Source organism: Bactrocera tryoni, chromosome 5, assembly GCF_016617805.1.
Source record: "Bactrocera tryoni isolate S06 chromosome 5, CSIRO_BtryS06_freeze2, whole genome shotgun sequence".
Lineage (NCBI taxonomy): Eukaryota > Metazoa > Arthropoda > Insecta > Diptera > Tephritidae > Bactrocera > Bactrocera tryoni.
Window position 1 is genome coordinate 10554851 of NC_052503.1, and position 27041 is coordinate 10581891.

The 27041-nt window shown below is 38.3% G+C and overlaps 1 protein-coding gene across 3 annotated transcripts in view; it reads right to left on the reverse strand.

The window, feature by feature from the left end:
* The window catches only part of LOC120777716 (serine-rich adhesin for platelets), a 98013-nt gene that overhangs the window by 25429 nt on the left and 45543 nt on the right, over positions 1 to 27041 (reverse strand). For all 3 annotated transcript variants that reach the window (XM_040109200.1, XM_040109199.1, XM_040109202.1), the window contains exons 5-6: positions 5097 to 5561; positions 194 to 406 (exon numbers count right to left, since the gene is read on the reverse strand). In XM_040109200.1, coding sequence (XP_039965134.1) covers positions 194 to 406; positions 5097 to 5561 — 678 coding nt within the window. The remainder of the gene's footprint in view (positions 1 to 193; positions 407 to 5096; positions 5562 to 27041) is intronic.

Sequence of the window (27041 nt, forward strand, 5' to 3'; positions counted from 1 at the left end):
ATTAATGTCTAATTGTAACATGCGATATGCGTACACTAGTTTCTTATGGACACCTAATTTATGGAAACATTTAACAAAGCTGAAAATAATCCATGCAAGCGCTGCTAAGAACAAGCGGCAGCCAAACAACTCTTTGACACATAGCAAAACCCGCGAAAACCGCTTTTGGTGTCTAAGTTATGGGATAATTTACCTTTTCGGCGCCGTGATTTCCCTCTTCAACCAAATCAATGCAATCTCGCAGCTCTCCAAATGAGTATGAATTATGTGTGAGATCGCTTTCGATCCCCGAACCGAGTATATTTAGGTCGTCCTCTGTTGCAGCTGTCTCGTCTTCTTCACAGTCGGATGAATGGCAATTTACATTGTCGTTGTCATCAATATAACCGGCGGCATTAACAATGCTCTGGAAAGTAAAAAACAAAAACATAAGTCAATAATTTGAAACAAACAAGCAAGAAAGGGCTAAATTCTGGTACAACCAAACATTTTATATTCTTGCAACTTGCAAGAATCAACGCCAGGAAAATGCGTTAAGATGTAAAACATCAACTCAAATATTGGTCGATATATCCAGCATAAAGCCATCGGGAAGTTCGAAAATCTTTATATTAGGCTTTGACCCGATTCAACCCATTTTGACTCTCTGTGGAATTACTATGCCTAATAAATCCAGTTAGTCAGGATTCTCTCTGAATTTCAATTTTATATCCACACATTGACCGCTATTTTCGATCAAAAGTCAACTATATGTAGGTACTGAGATCCACATATTCGTTACCTAAAGTCTTGAACCGTTTTGGTTAGATTTGGACAATTTTTAGTCATAAGGTGGTATACTTTAAAGGAATTACACTGGCCTACACTCATTTTGGCGCCTAAGATTTTATACCTGATTTTGGATGTATTTTGTGAGTTGATAAGAGAAAACAAGTCACATTTTACATATCAGCTCTTGTTCATAAGAAAGAAGAAAATAACATCTAGTAGCGGGAATGTGGGCCATCCTACCTACTATACTGACTACTGATGCGCACAGAGCTGCACCAAACAAAAAAAAAATTGTTGTAAGCCAGTGTTATTAGTGCAAAGTTTTGGCCCTTTATATTAATTGTTTCCTAGTTCTCGGTGTACTGGATAGTGAAAGGATCAAATAGAATTTAAAATTGTGTTGCGATTTCGCCCAAGTTTAGTCGAAATCGGTTGGGGAAAGCGCGGAGTTATCTTCCGATTTTCACACCGTCGATAGGAATTCATATAATATTTGCGCTGAGCAAATGTGGTTATTGTAGCTTTAGTAGTTTAAGAGATCTGTACATTAAAGGTTCTCGTTGCTACTGCGATCCTCTGTGCCAAAATTACACAGGTGCGTAGTGCTTAGTTATGGCACTTTATAGGTTTTCGGTTAATCCTATATCTATCTCGCTTAGTTTTGGTTAGGTGAATAAAACTATTATACTCTGTAGCAACAAGTTGCAAGAGTATAAAAATGGGTAGTTTAGACAACTACGTCAGTCAACTACGCTAATGTTTATTTAACTTTTTGGTAGTTTGAAAGCTCGTTTGGTACTTCTATTATGTGCTAAGGAACATATTACCTCACTATAGTACACCTATGCATTCGTATTGCCTTTTCATCTTTTATTAAAAGTAATGGTGCAGGTAATTATTTACCTTGCTTCATATTAGGCACATTTGTATGTAAGGTACATATGTATAATTTTGTACTTGAATCATTTCATTGTTTCGTATTAACTGAGACTTTATTTATTGGTCGGTCCAAATGTTTATGAATTAGTTAACACAAAGCATAAAAACCAGCATAGGAACATACTTCTACAGTAATGTATCCACTGATACATTTTTATAGGGCGACTACTTCGGCACTGAAATAATTTTATTAACTATTTGTAATAGTAGAAATGTACAATGAAGAGGCTTCGAGGTTATTTGAAATATTTGTATTATGACAAATAAACTTATTTCTGGCTCTAAAACTATAAAACTATATTCAAAGCGCATTAGGGATACTGCCTCTCAACACTTACAAAACAGCTCTCGTACTAAACAATTATTCACGCATGAATTTACACGAAGATTAATGGCCAGCAAACAGAAATGATAGACAAACTTACTTCATATACACATACTTATATACTTGTGAGATGCTTTTTTTAATTTTCAAGGCAAACCAATGGCCATGCACACGATTTTCTCGTGCTCATCACCCAGAAAATGAGCAACTCGTGGCTGATTTTGGAAGTTTCGTAAGATCAGCTATGTAATTATATTCACCTTGAAAACTTATAATCCGAATATTTCGACCTAAAACATTGGGATTCAACATGATAATTGTACCAAAGATACATATGTACATACAGTTGTGATCATGAAAATAGTATTGCAAAAGATAAATATTTAGAGAATTTTCTTACTAGATACGGACTTGCTAATTCAACAAGCGTGATTATTTTGGTAGAATACACACTTAAAATTATAAAAAACGAAAAAAATATTATTACTTCTGCTTCGACTGTATTTTCTATGACGCATTTTTGTATTTTCTAAAAAAACGAGATGTTCACTAATTTAGTAGAGCCTGCCACTAGGGGTCCATATATTAAAAAAATTATTAGATAGCTGTGATAAGTAAATATATTTAAAGGATTTAATAATTTTCTGATGTAAACTTTTTGGAATCCCAGTGATAAACTTTTTGTGGGTAGAAGAAGATATTGTTCCTTCCAAAAGCATAAATTGATGGTGAAGCTAAGGAAACAAGACATAACTTACAAAAATTCGAAGTAATATTGAGATACTGCTCCACAATGATACATAATGCTATGAAATGCAAAGGTAATGCTAAGAATCGTGGGTGAAAATGTAAAATAACAATATTAGAGGACAGACAGATTATACGATATTTAAAAATAGAGCCCTAAGCATTCTGAAAAATGAGAGAAAATTATTTAATTTTTTCGGTTACTACTCATACAAATCGTAGGAGACCATATGAAAACAATTTGAAGATAAAGAGTCCCCCGAAAGTACATTTTTCGACGAAGAAACTTGTGGCTGCATGAAAAAGAACAATTCAATTGACCAGCTACAAAAAGACAGTATGTGTTGTGTACTGATGAAAGCGAAATTGGAACAAGGTACGGAAAACATATCCGTCCACTCCCAAAGACCGTTTATCATTCCAGGTACACTACCAAAACTTTTAAACAAGGTGGTCTAAGCATTATGAAATGGACTTGGTTTCCGTACTATCTTGTCGGTCCCATACATTTTATCTATGGTAACATGGACCTAACTGCGTATGTTACCATTTACTGAACGATGTTATGTTAACATTTTCCAGTTGGAAAATTGCTATTAAAAGGACGTTTGAACAGGATAAAGACCCAAAACATTCGATCAAACTGGCTAGAGATTGGTTTGCATTAGAAAGGATCGACGTAATGTGATAGCCAGCGCAGGCACTGGACCTGAATTCAATCGTAAATGTATGGGTAAATGTTAAACGAGCAACAGCATCTGATGTCTTTGTGCAAGAACGTATTTTCAGCGTTCAATAAGCGCGTAATACAATCGAGGTTAAATTAAACATGATACTTCGAACATTTATTGACAGTATATAACTTAGTTGCACATCAGGATTAAAAAGTAAAAATCTAATGCTTAATCCAAAAGTTTCAATTAAAAAATTCGAAACTCTAATTTGCGCACATTTAGCTGATAGCTGTGTTCTAATACGAAAATAGTTAGGCGTTTACGTGATCTTTATTTTGAATATGGTATAAATTTTAATGTATTTCTCTTTTCTGCACGAACTGTGTTTTATGGTTGCGCAGCTGGTTTGACTACCTCTACAGGTGAAAATCATGAAATGAAAAAAATGATTTAAGGCCGTGACGATCTCGTTCCATACGTTTAATTCATATCCAACGCTCAATGGAAACGGTGACGAGACCATCGATGCCACGAGTTGCCAATTTGACAGGGCTCAATTAACGCCACTAACAACCGACAAGTGCCAATCTAGAGCCCGACACCTAACACGTAGTACTGTCAGCGCGTGAACTTTTACTTTAACTTGAACTTTATGAACGGTAGCAGTCGCTGCCGCCTGAGACTCGAAATACACTAGATTGAGCACCGGCAAATAGCGGTTAAGGTCATTGTTCAGCGTTCGCCAATAATGATTGATTTGATTTAACATGTAAATGACATTTAATCTGAGTGGAGTCTTCCCTAAGACTGTCATTTAGCGGTTTGAAGCAAATATTTCAGCTATACACACGGATACATAGCGCGCTCAGGTAGCGTTAACTAACTTTTACTCTTGAAGCAGCAAAGTGTAAAGCCATATAAAACTGTGAAAGTTTCGGTCAAGCTAAAATGCCTGTGGTTTGAAAGTTGTGAATTCAATGTGATGTGGTTTGATTGATACCGCACATATATCTATAAGTATGTATCTATGGTAAGCATATACATACATACGAATTTACCCAAGCATCTTGCCATATAAGTAGAACGACGGCCGTCAAACGGCGAATGAAATGTGAAGCGTCGATTCTAAAACCATTTCTACATTTAGCACAGAGATAGTGAAAATAACACCTATCCCAAAAGCGCTCACTCGTTGTGGCGTGCTCGGCAAAACCTGTTAAGGCACCGACAGCTGTAATCGACAAAGTGGAGCACTGGACATTTGAGTATACATACATACATATATAAATATATAAGTCATAAAGCAACTTAGCTTTTACTAAAAAATGATTGACTTTGACGAATTTACATAAGACTACATATTTATATTACACTTGTGTGGAGAGACGATTGGATCACAGTGTGCACTGAGCTTAACGAATACAAGAATGAATGCACTTTCAACTAAATTACTTGTGAGTATTCGCACGATATACACTTCCTGGAAAATGTTTATGTGTTGAAACTCGAATATGTGAACTTAGTAATTCCATTCAGTCGCCATAATTGTGGAAATCAGTTTTGTTTAACATGATAGCTTGTGCTTAGTAACTTACTGACTGCCGTGCATCAAACATAAACTTAATACTTAACAAACTTACCGTATTCGAACTTTTCTTGCGCAACAATCCGTCCAACCAAAGCTGTACCTCGAACGCCTTCAAATATAGTAAATGATAACGATTCTGCAATCGCTCCAAACTATCTTCAGTAATCTCAGTTTCTGCTGCTCTTTCCGGTGATGCCGTATTCGATCTGACCAACGGCGACCCAGGCGATAGCGAGGACTTTTCGGCAGTTTCGAAGCCGCTATTACTCGTAGCACCGCTCACTTCGTGTTTGCTCTGCTCATTGGCTGTGGCTAATGGCAAAGTTGTCTCTTCGTTGGATGTGAGTGATGAATTTGTTTGCTCTGCGATTGTTGTGCTGCCGCTATCGATCGATTGCAGCTGTTGTTCTTCCTCTTGCTGTTGCTGCAGTAGCACCTGCCCTTGATGTTCCTCTGTTGCTGAGCGTATGCAGGCGCTTACCACTCGTGCATGTGATACGATTTCATGGTATAACACCTGAAATTAAAAACAAGTTGTTTCAAATTAATATTGTTATTGCTCTTTAGAATTTCGGAAAATGTGACAAGATATTTTAAAAATCTAAGACATAACAATTGCAATTGGCATATCAGCATATCAGCATGTGTCTAATCAACTACACACCTATACTGCTATATACGACATTTATGCTTGTGTATAAAAGAAATATACTAAACTCATTTATACTTCTAACATTGAAGTATGTAAGTACTCGGAAATTGTAAATAAAACAAAAAATATTTAATTTCTCGCCTTCAAAGTTCCTTTCACAGAAATCATCCATGCAGTCACCTGCTTAAAGCGAAACCGCCTCCTAGGAGCACCAAGAGGTCATTCCTCAACCACATCGACCGACCAGACTTCGAACGCAACAATGAACACCTTCACCGACTCCCTCTCAATGCTTGCCGTATATGGAGTCAAACCACCACCCATTGCAGACAAAGAGCACGAGTTGCCGCGAGAAACAAAAGTGACAGGTTAAATTTCTACTTATCCAGAATAGACCCCCGACACATCTAATATATGTTCTGCATGTCCCACTAACCCCACTCATCTGACAACTCTCTCCCTTTGGTCCGACCCCATCGAAACAGCACGTTTCTACCGTTGGATGACGTCGACGAAAACTTATCTAATCTTCACCATCCTAACGGGGATTAGGTACCCGCTACAACAACAAAAATTCAGTTTTATCGGGACAAGTTGAGCAAGAACGCGATTCATACCCAAAATGTCCACCAAAATCATACGAACGGACTCTCGAGATATGTCAAGCTCTCTTGTCATCTCTCTAACACTTGCCTGACGAATATCAAGCATCATATCTTTTACACTTTTAATATTTTTATGAGTTGAAGAAGTCGAAGGTTATCTAGAAGGAGACATGTCTTCAACGATCTCTCGAAGGGTTTGTACGACTCGTAGACTTGTACTTTTGATAAAACTGAATCATCGTAAGCCTTTTTCAACATTTGGTTAGAACGCAACTAATTTGGTTAGAAATACAGAACTTGAGATAAATTCTTTGTTCGATATTTTTTTCGATTGTAAAAATTGCAACAAACTACTGAGGTGTATCGACTTAAGGGGGTAGTATGGTAAAAATTTTTCAAAACATCGAAACGAATTTTTTTGCTGTTTTGATTACTTTAAGCCCTTAATAATAATGTAGAAACCTTCCTTTGACTCAGATGGTAACGGAAAGTCTTTAAAAATGAGACCCGCCGCAAGGTGTCGGGCGCTCGAATCGCACAGCTAGCGTGTCGAGTCGATTCTTTTGTTGACCTTTAAATGCGTTTTTCGCGAAACAGTGTTTTTTGAACTGGTACCCACGATTCCAGCCAATCTCCTTGGCCGATTTGTCTAATTTTTTTTTGGAATTTTCAGAAAAGACTTGGCTATCCTATGACCTATAATCATCATTGTTAATAGATATTTGACAACATTAGGACACAATTAGTAACCAAAAATAGGTGAAAAATAAACAAAAAAAAATAAAAGTTGCACTATTTGTTTATTTATCAACGAATTGTTTCAGTCGAAGGTCATTGAACCGCTATTCATATGTACTCTAAAATAAAATTTATCCGGTTCGTTTCAGATCATCCACAATGAAGAAATCGTGGGTACCACTTTTAAAGATGGCATCTTCCGTTCAGCCATATCTGCACTGGATATCAAGAAGAATTGAGAAAAAAAATTTTTCTCTGTTTCTGTTTTCTCAAATAAAAATTTATATGAAAAAAATTATTGAAAAAAGTCTGCTTTTAACATACTACCCTCTTAAGCAGCTGCTGTAAATAAACTGGTTGACAGATCGTGCTTAATTTGGCATAGTATCCGTAATTAAGGTCAGTCCTACCAACTTAGCAAAATGCATTTTTGTGAAATATTATTTACCCGGGGACTTTAATGACAATTTCTAGGCGCTTTTTTGTCAAAATGTACATAGGTATGTATGCACATGAATTTATAGTATGTTAGGCATTTTGGGGCATTGGCGTTTGCAACTGCTTTTCAGTGCAATAATTTATTGTACATAAGTATGCATGTGAGTGTCTTGTATATCCGTGGATGTGCGTAAGTCTTCCTCAACAACTGTTGTTTGTACATTAATCATCTAATCTAATCTGATGGTTGCAACAGCTAAACGCCCACCTTCCTACAGCTTTCGTTGCACACCTTTGCTCATTTCAGTTTCCTAACAATAACATTATGTAATCACTTTTTGACCTCTTCAACTCTTGCGCCATGCTCGCGCATCTAGCCCCGTCATTTGTGTACACAAACATAACATTGAATCACATATCTAATATATATGTATATTAGTATACACATATATATATATAAATGTACATGATACATTGTGATTATAGGTATATAGATAATGTGTTGTCAATTGTCGGAAATAAAAGATTGAACAAACTGATATTCGGCAAACACACACACGAAGATCGAAATTAATGGATTGGATAAAAAAATAAAAACTTAAATTGCAAAAACTTCAAACATTCTTTCAACAGTTAATATTTTTATGGTTGTTAGGTAATTTCAACCACGTCCTCATTAAATTTGCCCTCGACTTTAATTGTTTTTATACCCTTGCAGCATGTTGCACATATTAGAATAGTTTTGTTTGCTATAGGGACCCAAAAGTGCTGCCGAAATAAAATCGTGCCTTAATCATATTGGTCTAGTCGGCAGTATTACGCATTAGTAATTTACCAAGTTGGGGTCTAGCCATTACTTATCAAACATTGAGGTTATAATATGGTGTTGAGGTGCTATTTTCAGCAAATCAATTCTCATCATCTGGCATCTGCAAACACTCCCAATCACATTTCCCCAAATTTTATTGTACTGAAGAGCAAAAGTCATTAAAAATCTGCGTACATTAGGGAGTCCCTATTATTTCCAAGTTGATTTTATTTTTATTTTGAGACTCAATAACATCCTACCACATGGTTGAGCCACACAAAATTAAGAGAGTAATTTTATGAATGCTCAGTACATTTGATTCATAACTTATTTAAAAAAAAAATTTTAAAACCTTTTTTGTAGGGCGTAAAATTTTGTATTAAATTATCATTTTTTTAAAGTTGGGGAATTTTTTGCTTTTGAGAAAAAAAAATGAATGCAAAAGATCAAGAAACTCCAGACCTTCTCTAAATGTATTTAAGGGGTTACATGGGTTTACGGGTTTCAGAAATCTAATTTTTTATTGTCTTATTAAATCCTACAACACCTCTAGAATATTGTCCTCAATTTTCAAGTTGATCCGAGTAATAGTTTCTAAGGTACAGCCTTGAGAACTTGTGCGCTCGAGGCTAGCTAAGCTAAGTGCGCCGCCTTTAAACGAGGGTTTCTCGAAACTGCGTTTTTGAAGTTGGTTGGCAAGATTTCTCGATAATTACTCAACCGACCTCTATTTTCATTGAAATTTGCGTTTTTTTGTAAAAATGTCTGCCAAAAATCAAATTTACAGTTTTTTTCCTTCGTTCAAGTTCCAAGATAAGATTTTAACTAAAATACGTATTTTTTCACTTAAGATGATGCTATAAGGAGTTATCCTGCCAACACGGCCGCATGTTTTTACCGAGGGGTCACTGGAAATCGCGTCACAGTGACCGAGTTTAAAATATTTTTTTTCGAAAAATTTCAGATTTTTTTTATTAATAGCGTTTAATAGTTTGCTTGTAACAATAAAAAATTCCAATAAAATATTAAATTTTTATATGAGAAAAAAATTGTTGTAAAAAGCTGTTTTTTACCCAAGGAAACCCATGTAACCCCTTAAATATGAAATGTAAAATGATTTAGACACAGTTTAAAGTGAAATAATGAAAATAATGAACTTGTTTAAGGGATCAGTAAAGTAATCAGGCCTGTTTTCTTTACATTTTTTTTATATAGAAATTTTTATTCTACAATAGAACTTTTTTCACATATCATGAGGTATATCGTGGAGTGTATAAACACTGACATATGACATTTGTCGGAGAAATGGCTGGGTGAATGAGCGTTTTTTCACTGGCGGACACGATTTCTCATGTTTGGATCGTAGGTCAAGCGGTATTATTATTTGTGTGCCTTTTTCGAAACCTTCCAATGGTAAAGTGGATTTCTACATTAATTCTAAAGGTATTAGGGAACAAAAAATGCGAAAAAAAAATTGAAAAACTACTGACCTCTTAAGTTGGATTCTTTTTCAGAACAAAACCTGAAACTTCAGGGTGCGTTTGCAAAAAACAAAGCAATCAACTTGCGAAATAAAGGCTACCCTAGTGTACTAGCATATAGATGCGTATTTTGGATGTGTGTCGTTAGTACACACGCACACAATAATTTGCGTATAAATAAAAACATAAATATACATATAGACACTGAAGCGACGATTACAATGAAGAACAAGAACAGGAAATAATATGGACTGAAATAGCCGAGCCGATGCGTCATGTTCATTCGTTTTGGTATTTGGAACGCCATATAGCCGCTCGCACGCAATACAGCTAGTCAAATCAAGGCACTGTCATCACGCCTATGTTTCGTTGCCAATTTTCCGAAAAATGAGCATTTTCACTTTTTCTAGCCAACGTCTAGTTTAATTTTATTTTCTTTTAGAATATTTCAATAATGGAGTATAAAGTACTACGGTTTGGCTGATCTAGTTAAATTCTAATGGTGAGAAAAGAATATTAAGAATATTATTTATTCCATATTACGATATATGATATATGTATGTATGTATAATAATAGCAATATCCACATTTAATCACGCTAATACGCGATTTTCCTCCTCCCCGCGTTTTTGTGGCAAAGTAATAGGTGTGCCATTCATTTTCCTCATACAACACCCCAGAGAGCAAGGTGTGGACAACGGATTCCACGAAATGCAGTGAACGCAAAAATATTTGTTTGGATTGCTTGCCCGTTCTTTGGCAATGCAAGGTCGCGTTAAGTTGTTGCTTTGTACGAAATATTTAATTTCAATTACCGGGTTACGTGAACGTTTACTCTTATTTCATTTTCGTTTTCAGGGTTTCAAGGTCATGTGATATTTTCGACTTCCTAATTGTCTAAGTTTGTTTAGACATGTTTTAGTGTTTGATCAATCAAATGGTAATAAGAGTCTAAGTTGGTATCGAGTAAAGCTGTACAATAGAGTACAATAACTCTAATGCATCCGAGGCAGTTGTTTCCTTTTCATTGGGGGTAATTTTTTACGTGGCAGGTCCTAACACAGCGCACAATCCTGGGGAGAATGGTTCGCTTTCTCACTTTAGCTCGCCTTCAAACGGACGTGCTTTGCCTACCCAGAAGATACTTGAGTCATATGTAAAAGAATCGTTTCTGGCCAGTCTCAAGTGAATGGTGTTCAGAGAACATTCCTCACTTCCGGGAATTTCTACACATAACTCCATCCTCCCAGTCATAACTTCGAAGTCGTAGATAATTTCATCTATTCTGGAACCTGTATTAACGCCAACAACAATGTCAGCCACGAAATCCAACGCAGACTGACACTTGCCAACAGGTGCAACTTCGGACTGAGGCAATTGAGAAGTAAAGTCTTGACGAACAAAGATTAAATTCTACAAGTCACTCATCATTCCCATCCTGCTATATGGTGCAGAGGCATGGACGATGACAACATCTGCTGAGTCGACGTTACGAGTTTTCGAGAGAAAGGTTCTACGAAATATTTATGGTCTTTTGCGCATTGGCAATCGCATTCGACGGAACCATGAGCAGTACGCGATATACGACGACATTGACATAGTTCAACGAATTAAGAGACAGCAACTACGCTGGCTAGGTCTCGTCGTCCGTATGGATGCCGCTCAATGATCCGAATTTGATGATATGGACTTGGACATTTTAAGGATCCAACAGGATGGCACCACAAGCCACACAGCGAATGTCATAATCGATTTATTGAAAAGCAAGTTTGGTGAACGTGTTATCTCCCGAAATGGCCAAGTCAATTGGCCGCCTCAGGCGTGCGATTTGACGCATCGATGACACTCCAGCTCTGAAATTATTCGACGCAGGAAGCAGAGGGAGAGGAAGACCCCCACTCCGTTGGAGAGAGCAGGTAGAGAAGGACCTGGCTGCACTTGGTATCTCGAATTGGCACCAAAGTAGAAAAAGTAAAGACTAACGCGCTGTTGTCAACATGACTATAACCGCGTAAACGGTGTCTACGCCAATAAAGAAGAAGAAGAACTCTTATTCATTGCATTAAGTTTCATCAAGAAACTTACAACTAATTACTTGCACGGATGGACGGGCAGACAGTCATCCGGAATTCAATTCGTCTCTTCTGAACTCAACTCTTTTATACATACATATATGTACATAATTATGTACATAATGCTATATCTATTCCTATTATGTAGTTTTAGGTATTGCAAGCAACAGTTTTGGGAACAAAACTATTATACCTGACTGCAACATGTTGCGAGGGTAAATATACCTTATGGGTAAATACAGCAATATTTATTTATTTAATTAATTTTCAAATATAGTGAAGCGATATAAGAAAGAAACAAACCGAGACCTTGTCTATGAGAGGCGTTATCAAATGCATACAAAAGTAATTTGAAGCAAATAAAATATGATATTCGTTGTGAGTAATGCCAGCACTTGTGGACATACATACATTCATATGTATATGTATATGTACGTGGTTATATAATACTTACAAACATACCAGTATCAAGTGATTGTAATGCACCCAAAAGCGTTTAATGTATGTCAGAGTTAAAAAAGCATTTTTTGTGAGTTGATAAAGTCCGAAATTTCGGTATTCTTAACATCTTTGTGGGCGTCACTTGAAACTGCTAAGTGGCGAACAAATTTGACCGAGTGAAGAAGTAACCATGAAATGTCAACAAACGCATGCTAAAGAGGCAAAAGCAACACTGAAACTCTTTGAAGCGAGCGATGACATTGACGAATCTGACAAGTTGACAAGTCGACTCAACCAAAGGAAAGTTAAACGTATTTCACTAAACATTTGTATAAACATAAGAACACAGTAAAAAGAACCGAACTCGAAAATAAAGAATAAACAAATTTGGAGCTGAAATTAAGCTGAGTTGTTTTCTTGTTGTTTTTCCAAATGGATTACAGAAAAGTGATACGCGAAGCTCTCGACACCTGAAAATTGTATGTTTTTGGGTTACAGATTTACTGATCTGGATAATAGAGTGTAGTATTTTATTACCAAAAGAAGAGTGTAATGACCCTGTATGCATGTGCAAGCGTATATTTATAGGAGCTTATGTGAGAATGACATTCGAAACCAAGCGGGTTAACAGCACTATTAAGAGCATTATCATTAACAACAACAGTAATCACAGGCAAACACAATAGCTGACATAATCGCATCAAAATGTCACGTTCGTGGTCCGCGCAACTACAAAGGCCACTTGGCGGTAATAATGCGCGATCGTGAGTTGTCAACTTTCTTTATATTCTAAAACTAACACGTTTAGCTACATAAGCATATAAGTGTGGTTCTTTGTACGTACACTGCAGTAGAAAGGGCACACAATCAGGCGCAAAGCAATAGAGCGACAATGTAAAATTGATAATTATCATCAAATTGGTGAAACTCTGCGGTGGTAGGTAAATTGTCACTCCTATTACTGTCAGCAACGCGGCGTTCTATTACTTATGATAAGCAAGAAATAAATTTTATTGAAAACTTTTGCCAATTCTAAGATAAAAAAAAGCGTTGCACCGTATTTTAGTATAAATTTTTATTATCGCCAAAAGTAGACCGGTAGGGACAGCAAACGACGTCCCGCTCTTTTGACATTTCTATTCAGTAAGGTTTGCCATTTCATCTTTGAAAGATATACGATCCAACGAGTCGAAATTATTAAAATTTACTACCGAAAATCGGAGCGAGTGACGTCATAAGCGTTCTGTTATATCAACAATTGAGCGGCTAGTGGAAAAATTTGAATCTACAGGCACAGTGCAAACTCTTCCCATGCCAGTGAAACAAAGAAGTGCTCGTAGTGTCGAGAAATATTGCTGCCGCTAGCGCATCAATTGAGGAAGGCCCAAATCAGTCTCTCAAACGTCGTTCTCAAGCGTTGAGCACCTTTGTAACGTCGTTGTGGCGAGTTTTGTGAAAAGATCTTGGTCTACATCCTTACAAGATCAAATTGACGCAAGAATTGAATCCGCTTGACCAGCAGAACAGCCAGAATTAGGCTGAGCAACAACTTGAAAATGATTCGAATTTTCATCTAAAAACCATCTTCAGCGATGAGGCTCATTTCTCCAATATATATATATATATATATATATCTCACACGTACTCCATGAGTCACCATTGCATCCCGAGAAAATTACGGTTTGGTGCGGTTTATGGGCCGGGGCGTCATTGTGCAGTACTTTTTCCGCGATGATCAAGATCTTACTGTGAATGTGAATCACTACCGCTCTATGATAACCGAATATTTTTGGCCCGAATTTGATGATATGGACTTGGACAATTTGTGGATCCAACAGGACGGCGCCACAAGCCACGCAGCGAATGTCACACTCGATTTATTGAAAAACAAGTTTGGTGTACGAGATATCTCACGACATAGTCCAGACAATTGGTCGCCTTAGGTGTGCGATTTGACGCATTGATGACACATCAATTTTCAAGCAATGTTTCTAAAAAGTTTTCGATGTTATCGTCGGTAACACCGGTAGATGGAGGTATATTCTGCAGTTAGATATTTTATATAGATTGAGACTTTGCATAACATGTCCGAGAATAAATCGCATATTAAACATATACCGATTGTAGTATGAACGACAAAATTTAGGTCTTTAGGGTCTTTCATCGCTAAATAGCATCAACTAATTTCTTTCGAAGTTCCCTAGCAGCTAAACGTTAACAATTCATGTAATTTTATGGTCCAGGACTTGACTCGGAAGCTAACGCTCCCATCGGTGACATACACACTAAAAATCTGGTAATACCCATACCTCACTCCCGATAACATAAATATGTATGTATATGATACCATGATGAGCTGATGGAAAATATTCGCGAAGCAAACTCAATAATTCAGAGTGTGGAGGACGCTTAAAAGCTGTATACACTTCAACCGAACTTTTAATTATACTGAAACGGTAGTTTGGTAGTGTAGCCATTAGCGATATCGTGGATGAACCCTCACCAAGGTACAGATGATAGGTGCGCGTGTTCCGCGTACACTCATGACTGCATTCAATTGAATTTCTTCGCCACCCACCACTGCACTGCGTTGTCCCCCCGTCAGCTCTAATCACAATATTTGCTGACGATAATCAAGACCTGAAGAAAACGTAGAAGTTATGACCGGCGAGGTCACAGGGCAAGCAAAACCACACAACCGCCTGATAGGAAGCGGCCTGATGAGCAAATTCGAAACGACGAGGCGCTATTCGGCGGTTTCAGCGCTTATTGCAACACGTCAAAGTCGGGGGAGCATCTTGATGGCAATTTGTCATGACAATTGAAAGTTATATTTTGCTGCTACATGCTGCTGGCAAATATTTGCACATAAACTTTTAAGTGGGAACTCATTGTGGTAGGTGTTGCAGCATTACACCTTAAAACTTAAGTTGAATACTACTACGATTGCATTTGTGCAGCCACTGCAGCCACCAGCGTTTGGCACAGCAACACGTGCTTTAATCACATTTTGCAACAAAAAAAGGCGAGTAAATATAGATACTCGTAGACAGTATGTTGGTGGCAACCAAGGTAGAGCCAAGCCTTCACTGAGTGTTGGCTGTGGCGGCAGCAGCAAGTGCGCCACCGCACACAGGCACGATTGCCGTTATTCGAACGCAAGTGCACACACTTCTGGGCGTCACGCCGTGCATGCATCAGCCCAAGGCTGTTGCAGTTGCCGCTGTGACTGCTCCCAGCAACACACCTACATCCTAAACCACTAAAATCGACACAAATTAGCTACGACGGTAAAGCGAAGCACGAAGTGGATGGCGTGGCTCGGTTCGGTGGAGTTGCGCGGAAAGATGCCATTCATCTGTGACCCTCGATGTTGAAGCCAAAAATCATTTGTGAATGGCATATATGGTTGTGAGTTTTCTGAATGCTCAAACTGAAAGAAAGAAACATTGTTCTAAAACCCGGATCTCTTTCGACATACACGAAGCCAAGATTATTAAACGAAATCTCTATACTCGACACACTGTGCAAACATGTGTACAATATGTACGGTGTACTAAGCTGTCAATTTGAATTTGTGATGATGATTTTCTGAGTTGCAGACATAACGACACAAAACACAGCGCTTGTTGCCACATGATGGCGCCAAAGCAAAGCGGCAACGTGTGGCAGCAATGCACATGAACTAACGTACTCAACAACAGTAATACCACTCAAGGTGTTGCAATACGAAAGAAACGGCAATCGCTCAAAAATATCTAAGTTTCGTGTTTTGCTCATTGCGCAAATTGTTATGCCTGAATTGGCGCCGCAAATCACGGTTAGGCATGCACCGTTGCCTCAATACCGCATCAGATCGGGCAATAGTCGAACGTTGCTGCAAGCGAATGTTGCATATTTGTTTCGAAAGTGTGCGCTTGTGAGTTTACTGCCATATTTCGACCGATCTCGATCAAGGAAAGGCTGCGTTGAAGCTAGTAAAACCCTCAAATTAAAAGAAGTTATGTTCAAGCGTCTCTTTTACCACATAACATATTAACTATTTTCTGAACTAAAGGGTTTTCGATGGTTTTCAAGCATAAAACGGCCGATACTGCTGCAATTTCACGTTCGATATTTGTACGAAGTTCATCAATCTTCACTGGTTTGTTGGCATAGACTATAGACTTGAAGTACGCACCACAGGAAATAGTCTAACGGCGTCAAAACGCACAACCGAGGCGGCCAATTGACATTTTGTGAGATAACACGTTCAGCAAACTTGGTTTTCAATAAATCGATTCTGACATTCGCTGTGTGCCTTGTGGTGCCGTCCTTTTGACCACATATTGTCCAAGTCCATATCATCCAATTCAGGCCAAAAATATTCGGTTATCATTGAAAGGTAGTGATTCCCATTCACAGTAACGTGCCGGTCTTGATCATCACGAGAGAAGTGCGGCCAAATGACGCCGCCGGCCCATAAACCGCTCCAAACTGTAATTTTTTCGGGAGGCAATGGTGACTCAAGGAATATGTATGGTTTGTGAATAACGCATATTTTGCTTATTGACGAAGCCATTCAGCCAGAAATGAGCCTCATCGCTGAAGATGATTTTTCGATGAAAATCCGGATCATTTTCAAGTTGTTGCTCAGTCCAATTCAGGAACATACGACGATTCTGGTGGTCAAACGGCTTCAGTTTTTGGGTCAATTTGATCTTGTATGGAGGTAGACCAAGATCTTTTCGCAAAATTCACCACAACAACGTCACAGAGTTGCCCAACGCTTGAGAACGACGTGTGAGAGACTGATTTGGGTCTTCCTCAATTGATGCGCTGGCGGCAGCAATATTCTTGACACTTCTTTATCTCACAGGTACGGGAACATTTTGTACTATGCCTATGGATTAAAATTTTTTCACTAGACGCTCAATTGTTGATCTATTATGGCGACCAAAAATTGGACGTAGCGCTCTTAAAGTCGAGGCTACTAACTCCGAATTACTATGATAAATTTTAATATTTTCGACTAGCTGTTGGATCGTATATCTTTCCATGATGAAATGGCAAACCTTAGTGAAGAGAAATGTCAAAAACACTAGAAAAAGTATGTTGTCGAAAATTTAACAACTTTGAACGATTTTTTTTGACACCATGATGACAACTTATGCGGCATTCGCGGTGAAGAAATAATGCTTTCCTCATATTTCAAACATCTGAGCGCACAGAAGTCACCAGCGATGCCGTTGCAATAAATCTCACAACACCAACAATCTGTGGTGAACACATTGCTGGAGAAAACTTTAAAGGACAACAGACAACAGACAAATGACTTTTGTGAATGACAGTGCAACATGAGTTGCAACAAACAAAGAGGTTTTAATTATACAATACATGGAAAATATGAAAAATGGCGACATCGTGGCCAGGAAATGAAATTTTTGACCCTGACCACCATTTGCGCGGGCACAGCCAGCTAGAGTTGCCGCATCTCAAATACGTCCGAAGTGTGTGTGTGCACAGCGCTTAGCATAGCAATACATACAAATGTACATACAGTATTTGGTCATTGGCTTAAAGTTGCAACACACACTCCTACATTGTTGGTATTGAATTTTACAAAATTTTCTTTTCAATAAAAACGTAAACGACGAACACTTGCCACTGAAAAACGACGACGTACGTGTCATGTTGCATGCATTAATTTCGCTTTGAATGCACCGCTGAATTTTTTATGAAATGCTAAGATGAATGAATGCATGTACACCTTTGACTTAATTTGTCATTTTTTCCTCGCAGCCGCGTCGCCACAACCAAACGTAGAAAAACATGGCTGAGCCCCTTGCAGGTTGCAACACATTGTAAAATGTACTAACAAATACCATACATATACTTTTTATATTGTGAAAAAGTACCCAGAATTTGTAAATAAAACAAAGAGAACTGTTTACGACACTCTTCTCGAAACACAATTCAGCTTTATCGGGACGAGTCGAGCAAGAACGCATTTAATATCCACTAAAATCATTTGAGCGAACTCTTGTCATCTCTCTAACACTTGCCTGAAGATTTTAAGCACCGTATCCTTCACTTTCTTAATATTTTCATCAGTTGAAGAGGTCGAAGGTCGTTCAGAATGAGGTATGCCTTTAACGATCTCTCGACTGTCTTTGAAGGCTTTGTACCACTTGCAGGATTGTCTTTTTGATAAAACTGAATCACCGTAAGCCTCTTCCAACATTCTCAACAATTCCGCACACGAAATTTGGTTAGAAATACAAAATTTGAGACAAATTCTTTGTTCGATATTTTTATCCATTTTAAAAATCCTAACACGCTTCTGAGGTATACCGACTAGAAGCAGCTGCTGTAAACAAACTGGTTGACAGATCGCGCTCATATTGGGCATAGTAATTAAGGGCAGTCCTACCGACTTAGCATTACATTTGCCAAAAGCTTTACAAACTTTTCATAGTTATAAAGGTCTTTTATTTTTTATAATTTTCGAAGAACATCAGTCAAGTCGTATCCCAATCTCCCGCAACCTCCAAGTCCCAAGTAAAAGCAATTGTGTCGTTTCCATTCTCATTCTATTCCGTGCCAATTATTTTCATTGTATTCCATGTTTACCTCACCCACGCCGTAATGAAGCCGGCTGTACTGGGCTGGAAGCAATGCTTTCTCCGTGCTTGGCGCAGTGGGGACCGCACCTCAAATCATTTAAATGTGTAATTCAAGAGCGTCTTTGTGATGGCGCAACGCTGTGCGGCACTCAAATGCTTAAGCTATGGAATTAGTGCTTCACATCTGCGTTGGAGAGTGGCTTAGAGAACGGAGCTTGCAGCAGCGTTCAGCGTATGTGCGTGTATGCGCGTCGCACTGAGATTTTTATGTCGATGAATTGATCGCAGAAGAGACAATAGATTCACTGTGATAAACGCAATGCGATTGCAAAACAGTATAATTTGTGTGCGGTTATTATAAATTGGGAAAAGTTGAAATCAGCGAAGACTATACCGTTTAATAGAGGCCGTGGCTCTATCTGTGCAGCATAGCAGCTGGGCGTCGACGTCAAAGAATTAATATTTTTATTGTGAACATTAGAAAGTTGGGTTGTTCATTATGGAACGTCAAACGCCCACTAACATTTCCACCTCCACCACAGCAGTCATGTGGTATCGAACGTGCGGGGAAATTATTTGTTGCAACAATAGAGTGTTGCACAGCACCTCCAACGAGAAAGATGTTACGGCTCATCACCGTAATCAAAACGGCAAGTTTATATTTGCTTTCGCCGCACTTCTCCGCTTGTTGGTGTGCACCACACAAAGAGAAGCTTTGGAAAGCGTTGTTTGGCAACTTAGTAATTTAAACGAAATACCGCCCACCTATTCAACAAACGCTATGGGTCAGAGTTAACAATAAATTGCAGGATGGGCACGCCTTTGATTTTATCACTTTATTTGACTGGAATTCATTAAAATTACTTTTGAACTTACTCGAAGTGCGAAATACCTAATGCCCTTGATAAGTGTAGCATTCTAATAATATGAAGCATTTAAAAATTACTGCAATTGTAACAACAAAGCCACCTCGCATGAGATTAGCAGAAATTAAAGTCAATTTTGAACGGGTGATTCAAGTAGAGGTACTTTTTTCAATCGCCTTTTTTGCAAGATTCGTGAATCGTGTTAAATTGTCATGTTATTTTTGTTCATTATTACTTGACATTTCATCATGAAAAGACTTACGCCTGAACAACGTTTACAAATCGTTCAACTATGGTCAACATAATCGGCTTGCTGAGCGTACTATCCTCAACAGCATCACTCATCTTGAGACCTAGCATTCATTATGGGATAATATTCGACCGTCCAGCAAACAGTGAAGAAAATAAAGCCGACGTAGCTAAGAGTGTACACGAAGACCGTGGATAGTCGATTCGACGTCGTTCGCAGCAACTCGGACTGACGTATGGAACGACTTGGCGCATTTTACGTCGAGATCTTAAATTGAAAGGGTACAAAATCCGGCTTGTGCCAGAATTGAAATCTCTCGACTTCCCAAGAGACATCGCTTCGCACTTTCCAAGAAGATCCGACGTTTTCAAGCCAAATTTTTTTCAGCGATAAGGACCATTTCTGGCTCAATGGGTATGTAAACAAGCAAAATTGCCGTATGTGGTACGAAGAGCAACAGATTCAAGAGCTGTCATTTCATCCAGATAAAACAACGGTTTGGTGTGGTTTGTGGGTCGGTAGAATCATCGGTCCCTATTTCTTCAAAAATGATGCCGGTGAGAACTTATCCGTAAATAGCGAGCGTTATCGCGCCATGATAACCGACTATTTGATGCCTGAAATTGAAGCTCGTGATCTCGGCGACATTTGGTTTCAACAAGACGGCGACACTTCGACACTTAGGTGAGCAGATAGGTTTGGGCCGGTGGATTGGCCACCAAAATCGTGTGATATTATACTTTAGACTTTTTTCCGTGGGGATATATAAAGTCCAAAGTATACGCGGACTATCCCGTTTCGATTTAGACCTTGGAGTAAAACATCACGCGTATCATGCGCCAGTTACCAGTCGAAATGCTCGAACAGGTCCCCAAAAATTAGACTCAACGGATGGACCATCTAAGATGTAGACGTGACCAACATTTGAAAGAGATAATCTTTAAAACGTAAATGCCAAAGAGTGTTCTTTGGACCGATAATAAACATTCCCTATTAAAATTCAAGTTTCTGTGCTGTTTTTTCTTTAAAAAAGTAGGGAACCTCGAATTGGATCACACTTTATTTACATTAGTATAGAAGAAGCACAAAATTTGTAGCGTTCCATCACTTCTGGGGTCGAAATAGTGCGCATGGTAGCAAATAATAAACGAGGAAGATCGGCCAACTACCACAGCGCCCATTTCTCCATGTCTCACATCCTGATTGCTTACGCAATTGTCCACGCTCAACTAGTCGTTGCTCAGCGAACTATCAGCCCGAACGGCGACCGAAAGCGCTGCAATTAGTTTTGAATTCCAATTATTTGATTTTTTACTGATCGCAGCAGTTGTGTCTATTGTTTGCCGCAACATGTAATTACGAAACAAATAACTGTACAAACCGTGCAGTGAAAAATTCAGTTGTCTGCGCTTTCCAAAAAACTTCAAACGCGAACACCGATAATAATCATAACTGCCGCGCAGCCGTCACACATTAATGTCCAACGGCACACTCCGCTCTTGATCCGCTCGTAACGAAACATTAAGGATGTGTTTTATAATTTTCACTTGCACACTTTTTCGAATGCAGTGCTCAAGCCAGTGTTGTCATATGTTACGAACTGTGGAATAACGTGGTTTTCGGACCTCACTGGGGAACTGGACCACCTGTCAATCTACGGCAACCTTCTGAATGTGTTTCTGGCAAAAATATAATGGTGGTTCAGGACCCTATGTGTTACAACACATTTACACACAGGTATATTATGTACGTTTCCGACAGTTTTTTTACATGCCTATTCGAGGTACAGATAGATATGTATGCATTTCATAAGCGCGTGTGCGGCATGTAAAACCAAATCCAGCTCGACTCGAGCCAAATTTCATTTTTAGCAGTCATTGACTTCCTCAAGTGGACACGGGTTGGCGCAACACAATTTCCAATTTCAAAGCAAGCAAAAGTACGAAACCATTGTAATTGCGCTGAATCAAGATTTCGAAATTGCATGGTGGGAAACTGGTCAATGCTACACATGACGCACGATTATGTTGCATCATCGCGACTTCTCGTCTCAAATCGCCAAAAACAAAAAAAAAAACACCTTGTAATGAAATTAGGAACGAATCGATGTCTCTATTGCAAAAAATTACATGGACTTGGACTGCTGGTGTTGCGCGTAAAGCCAGCCAGCCAGCCAGCTGGTCAGCAGTGCGCGCGTGGATGTCGTGTTGTGGCGATCAATACCACCGACATGTGCATGGCTTATTCAACAGACCACTCAATTTCTACAAAGTCAACGTATGAAGGAGGAACAACGCCACATTCGGTTTCTTTTGTCGTGGCTTCAAACGACGGAGTGCGCGCCAAGGTAATTCGAATCGAACACTAGACACGTTTAAACGGATTTGTTTTACCAACACTGCAATGCCAAGCACGCAGCAGACTTACGGCCACACTCACTATTTGCAAAAATAACGGACACACACAGCCAGCCATACACTTGCCACAGCGGCCGCGCTAGCATTGAAGCTTTCCGCTCCGATGCGCGGTCTGTACTTTTTGAGCTCAGCTATGCGCTTACACTTCATTTAGCATGGCAACCATCGCCGAACGGCGAATTGACCACTATACTTGTACAGAGGCACATACATACATACATATGTACTATATAATATATGAACTATGTATAATATTAAGGAGATTATGGACATAAAGTGACAATATGACGAACGACATGGCAAAGATAAATGTGAATCCACGGCTATGGTGGCGAAGGTCTACGAGAAGCGCTTCGGGATATCGTTTAGAATTTATCGATTTGAACTCAGCAAATCCTAATAATTAGTGAAAGCGTTATGCTTTCCTTTGGCATTCGCCGCGCTACACAGAGGTGCTACAGAGCGGTTGACCCTTTGCCCCACAAACATCAACACCGTTGGCGACGACAGAGATGTAAATAACATGGATTGATACTTGTATTTGTTTTGTGTTGATGTGAAAACTGCACTGCTACTTGCTTTGTTGTACATTTCTTCGGACATAAGTAACTGTAAAATTCATTCGAGTGCTTCTTCCCGACTAAGCACGACGACGGCAACTTGAGTTTGATACCGAAGCGACAAGGCAGCAAATGCCTGTCAAGATGTTTGCATGTTAGACAACATGAAGCCGAAAGTAAAAGCGAAACATCAACAGCGTTTCGATGAAGAATTTGCGTGCTTACAGAAATCTACTCAATTACACTAACCGATAATTGCTTTTAAACATCTCGTATAATTTTCGACATTACCAAAATGCCATAAAGCAAAAACTCCATTGACAAAGTCACAAACTCACACTTATTATCTTTATACAAAGATATGTAAAATATGCACGTTCCAAGGCCAATATGCATTAAGCGGTAGCTTCGCAAAAATCAAGAAGTCGGCCAAATATTATAGATCGACAGCCATTCTTGTGACATTTGTACTACCCCCAATGGAGGGGTCCGTTGTGTGCTGAAAAGATCAAAATGCTTTGAAAATAACAATGAGCCAAAGTAGCAGGTTAAGATAGGCAAGTATCATGAGAAATATGAAAACAGCGACTCAATGTATTGCATTCGTAGAGTTTCCGATGGTTAAACAGTTAAACAAACACAAATTATCGGATGCCAACGTTAGTCGTGAGATGCCAGCCGCATGTTCGAATCGTTTTTTTAATTGTCATGGAATCGCATTAATCCGTGATTTCTGCAAATCACTCGTGTTGGGAAAACTCAGTGATTGTAATTACAATTATCGAAGCAAAGGAGCGCAACACAAGCGTGTAAGTCTATAAAATCAGCTTTTTTGCGAAAACAATGATTAATGCCACACCTGTTATGGCGTAGATGACCCCGATTGACCCCTCATCGCAAATAAAATAGCAAAATGTACTTTACATGTGAATACCTAATGCACATTAAGAAAACTACGTAAACCCATTTGAAGCTTCCACAATGAAATCAACTCAACACTCCCAATGAAATTAACATCTAAATCATTTTACCATTTAGGTTTTGACAACCAGTGACGTAAGATCTCTCACATTTAAAAATATTGATTACATATATTTTGCACCAAAGACAGCGGAGAGATTGTGTAGTGGGCCAGCATTCAACCTCCTGACCTGACATAAAATTACAGATTATAATAGTATTATTCTTAACGGTTGTAAATATCACCTAAAAAATTGAGATAGATATAGGGTTATATGTATAGTATAAATGATCAGGATGGCGAAACCAGTATGTCTGTCTGTCCGTCCGTCTGTTCGTGTAAGCTGTAACTTACGTTAAAATTAAAATATTGTCTTGACGACACTTCGTACACATGTTCCTTGGCAACAAAATAAGGCGGAGATCGTAGATGGACGTCATTGGATCACTGCCACACCCACAAAAAGGGAATCGATAACGTATTAAAGATCATAACTAAGTACTAAATTAAGGCATAGAACTGTAATTTTGAAAAAGTGGGTCTTGGCACCCTCCTGACAGATTTTGACTAAATCTACTCCGTGGTATTCTTTTCACATTCCTATGTCAAAGTGTGAAAATGGGCGAAATCTGACTACAACAACGCCTACTCCAGTACACAAATCAAGTAGTTTTACAAATTAGCACGAATAATGGCTTTAGAGTATACCACCTTCTGACCAAAAATTGTCTAAATCCAACCACAACTGTTCAAGCTTCTAGGTACCATATACATATGTATGGGGCCCCGGTATATGTATATAGTTGACTTGTGACCGAAAATAGTGGGCAATGTATGGGATATACAATTGAAATTCAGAGATTCTCTCTTTCTTGATGATAGTATATCGGTGTATCAAAAATGGGTTGAATCGGATCAATTCTTTCCTGAGCCCCCATACACCCAATATAAAGATTTTCGAACTTCCGGGTGACTTTATTCCGCATATATCGGCCAATGAGTGAATTATCTCAATGAAAATGGGAGAGCGTATTTTGCTCATAAGTGTATCTTTGTGACTAAAACAGATAAAATATTTCCTAGTTACCTACATATTTTAATTATAAGAGTGATCTTGTTCCCTGATCCAACTTTAAGTTCTTTATGTTTTTTTTTGAACTGTTTGCAATCTGCTCAATGTTATCTCATTGCAAATACTAATAAAAAAACAGCAAAAAAATTCATGTTGCTGCATGGCTGACTAGTGGGACTTGAGTTGGAAGATATAACTACTTAACATGTTAGTACGTTAGTGTGTCTGAATTAAGGTATGCAACAAGTTGGAAACCCCTAACAATGGCTGCAGTTGTAGTTGCCTTAATAAAAAACAAAGTTTTTCTGCGATTTCTCGGTTAAGTGGTCGGTTTTTTTATCGTTTGTAGATTGGATCGGTCGTCAACGGCTTCAACACAGCAAGAAAAGTTGTATGTATCCTTTCGCTTTGTGGTATAATCAAAGAAATATAAAAATTACAACAAGTGAAAAGAAACCAGAAGATACAGCTGACGACCACTGAGTAAGAGCGATGCCGTTAATGTCACTAGCTCGATCAACGATGCCTTAAAGAACACAGTAATACCCATTCCATAGTTAATAAGCAAAAATATGGTTGTGGTTTATAAACCTCGCCACATACACGCTCATACATATATCCGTTTACATATTAAATTCATTCCTGTTGGAATGTTTGCACAGTGTCTCAGTATTGACGGCGAACAAGCCATGAGTTTATATTTTCTACTACTTTTAGATTCAAATTTTCAATCTTATTACAAAGAATAAAAATTTAATTTTTTTGTAAAACTATTGAATCTGATTATGAAACTCACAAAATCTATATGCTCCAATTTATTTTCGTAGGCAGATGAACGGTGGATAGCTCAACAAAGTTAAGAAAACTTTAACTCTCAAACTAATACAACAGCAGTTTTCAAAAAATTAAGATTATCTTGGAAAAGAACAATTTCAATAGAGGGGTGTACTACTCTTAGCTGCCTGTCAGTGAAATAAAGAAAAGGTAAAACAAACCACAAAACCGAAACACAAAAATACAGCTTAATTTGCTGATAGATGCAATTTCAATAGACTTCTAAATGAAATGTTCAGCGAAAAAGAGTGCTTAATGAAAGACTTGCGGTCAATACCCGAAATGTAACAAATGTGCTCCAACTCGATAACCAATCTCTGCAAACATCTCACTGTTTGTATTATTTAACACTTCATTGTTTGGATATTGCTATAGCCTACAGGTATATTATATATTGGTCATACTGAATCACAAAGCATGTACCATTTACGACCTAAAATTAACATTTTGTAATGTGTGTTTTATCTTTGTCCGAACCCTTTAGTTAGTCACTGTATGCATGTATTTACATTGTATATGGTTTTTAAGCCCTTTTGCGGTTAAGAGAAAGCATAAAATATGAAGGTTGTAGCACAAACGAAGCCAAACAAACCATCTTATCTCATCTCACATGGCTTGATACAACACATTTCAATTTTGATGTGCTGAAATTCAAGTCCATTCCTTTTCGAATGAGCTGTATGTCAAATATCTGATATTTAAACACTGACTCTACCTGAAAAGTAATAAAAAACGAAAATTATTTGATACTACTGGACATTCCAAAGGAGGTAATTCCTATTCTTTTGATATTGCGGACCCTGCGTGCATACCAAATATCTACCTGGAGTTGGTTGCTTGCGAAAATTGATTAAATGAATGAAGGCTTTCAAACTATATTTAAACAGCCATTAATGCAGCTGACTCAAGAAAACATAACTATTTAAATTTGGCAATATTGACGTAGATACCACAACCTGAACTCAATTATAGCGTTGAAATGGAGAACTTGTTTCCAAAGCTGATAATTGGTCGAATACTTACTTCCGTGCATGGGTTGGTTTTACATAGGTTATATGTTTTGGTAGTCATGAGTAGCCATCAGCCGATAAAATAACTGACACATATTCGGTATTTGATCCAAGACTAGATGAAAGCCAAATAAATAAAATAAAAAGGTTTGAGCAGATCGCCATTGAGTGGAAGAAGGAACAAAGC